Below are 1627 nucleotides of genomic sequence, written 5' to 3'. Positions count from 1 at the left end.
TCCATTTGTTGTATGTTCAGAACATATTTGTAAACATTTTCCTATGATGTGAGAAATGATTCATTTTATATGCTGTGTATATATGTATGTATAGTATATGTATACTTGATGTTACATGTGTAGATTATAATGATTTTATATGGTTATCTGCCAGCTTATGATGTCGTCGCGCTAATGTCGTTGTTTGTAGGAGCAGGAAGAGGTGGAGGTGGTTGGTTACTTTTAATCTTCATGTTTTAACTAGAACTTTACTCTAAGAGAAACACGATGTAACGCTGTTCTATTCGGTTTATTTGTTTGCATGCCTGCTTTTTAAGACCCTATCCAATCTATAATGCCCGTCGAGTCATTATGTTATTCACCATTGCTTTGTGCCTTTTGTTCATCTTCGGATTCTGATTCTGTAAAGTAAAATGAAATATTCCTCTGTGTGAATTATGCGAATTTTTTCAAAACTAAGTTATGTATATAATTTTTTTTTGTAAAAGTCTTTATTGGCCTAATAAATCTATATGTTGCAACGCAAACTCCGATTTTTAGGCAAGCAAAAGCTTTAAAATTTGCTTTGGCATTTTTTGTTTACAATGAACGTGTTGATTTTCAACTAACACACGCTCATTTTCGGCAATGCAATTTCAAAATATAATGCAACAAAGTAATACAATATAAGTTTCAGATTACTAACTAACCTTCTTCAGCAGATTGCAGCCATTCGACAAATTTTCGCATCTGTTCCAGGAAATGCATTTTACCCTTACTGGAGTGGGCATCTTTGTACCATCTGAGTATGCTCTCTTCTGATAATACTTCAGCTATACAAAATACAAACATGTTAAACAACGATTTTTACAAAACAGCTGTACTTACTTTTGTAGAATAGCAATATGATCTTTTGGAAGGCCTTCATGAAGTTCATGTTTTCATAACAGAACTCTTGTACCTTCAATATCAGGGCCAACTCAGAGCGATCTGTTGAGGCAAAAGCCTGCAGCAATGGACAATAGCCTTTGAGATGTCGTACCGCCTGATCGGTGACCAACTCTTCCTTCTTGTTCCATTCACCGAGCGACATTATAGTCGACCAAATCTGTAAATTTTCGTATGATGTGTTAGGTTAGTTTTTGTTTACTAACTAAATTTCGCTTACTTACAATGATTATAATCTCGTGATCGGGAATGTTATTTCGCTGTGCGAATTCTTTAATGTCTGCCGTGATCTCTGAATGTGCTTTTTCGTCATTGATATCATCGATAAGCGTTTGTTGGAGTTCACGCTTGGCCTCTTGACTGGCCTGTGCTTTGTGTAATTTTATGATTTCGGTAAGATCCTTTTCAAGAAAAACTTGTTTTAAATATTCTTCAGTACGTTTGTTTGGTGGGAAAAAGTCCATTAATCTGAAAAATATGAATGAAAAAAAAAAAAACATTCTATTTTTAATATTCATAAGAAAAATAACTGATATTATAGAGATACATATTACGATGTAAACATTGTTTGAAATTCCATTGAAACCCGAAGATGCGCTGGACATATTCGCGTGTGTAATAAAACCTCATTTTTTCTCTTGGAGAGTTAATTAATGAAATTAACTGGTGAAGTTATTAATTTCAACCTGAAACCCTCCAA

At 33.9% G+C, this 1627-nt stretch overlaps 1 protein-coding gene across 1 annotated transcript; it reads right to left on the bottom strand.

Annotated features, from left to right (window-relative positions):
- LOC118732660 (protein krasavietz) lies at positions 1-1395 on the bottom strand (the record flags this gene model as incomplete). Its single annotated transcript, XM_036461791.1, is given in 4 exon segments — positions 1-401; positions 690-812; positions 868-1087; positions 1152-1395. Coding segments are annotated over 4 exon segments (634 nt in total), but the record flags the coding sequence as incomplete, so codon positions are not given.
- Positions 1396-1627: the final 232 nt, after the last annotated feature.

Source organism: Rhagoletis pomonella, unplaced genomic scaffold (assembly GCF_013731165.1).
Source record: "Rhagoletis pomonella isolate Grant_MI unplaced genomic scaffold, Rhpom_1.0 Rhpom_scaffold_24433, whole genome shotgun sequence".
In the NCBI taxonomy this organism is placed as follows: domain Eukaryota; kingdom Metazoa; phylum Arthropoda; class Insecta; order Diptera; family Tephritidae; genus Rhagoletis; species Rhagoletis pomonella.
Note: the sequence above shows the minus strand (reverse complement) of the source record. Positions and strands in the feature narration are given on the sequence as shown.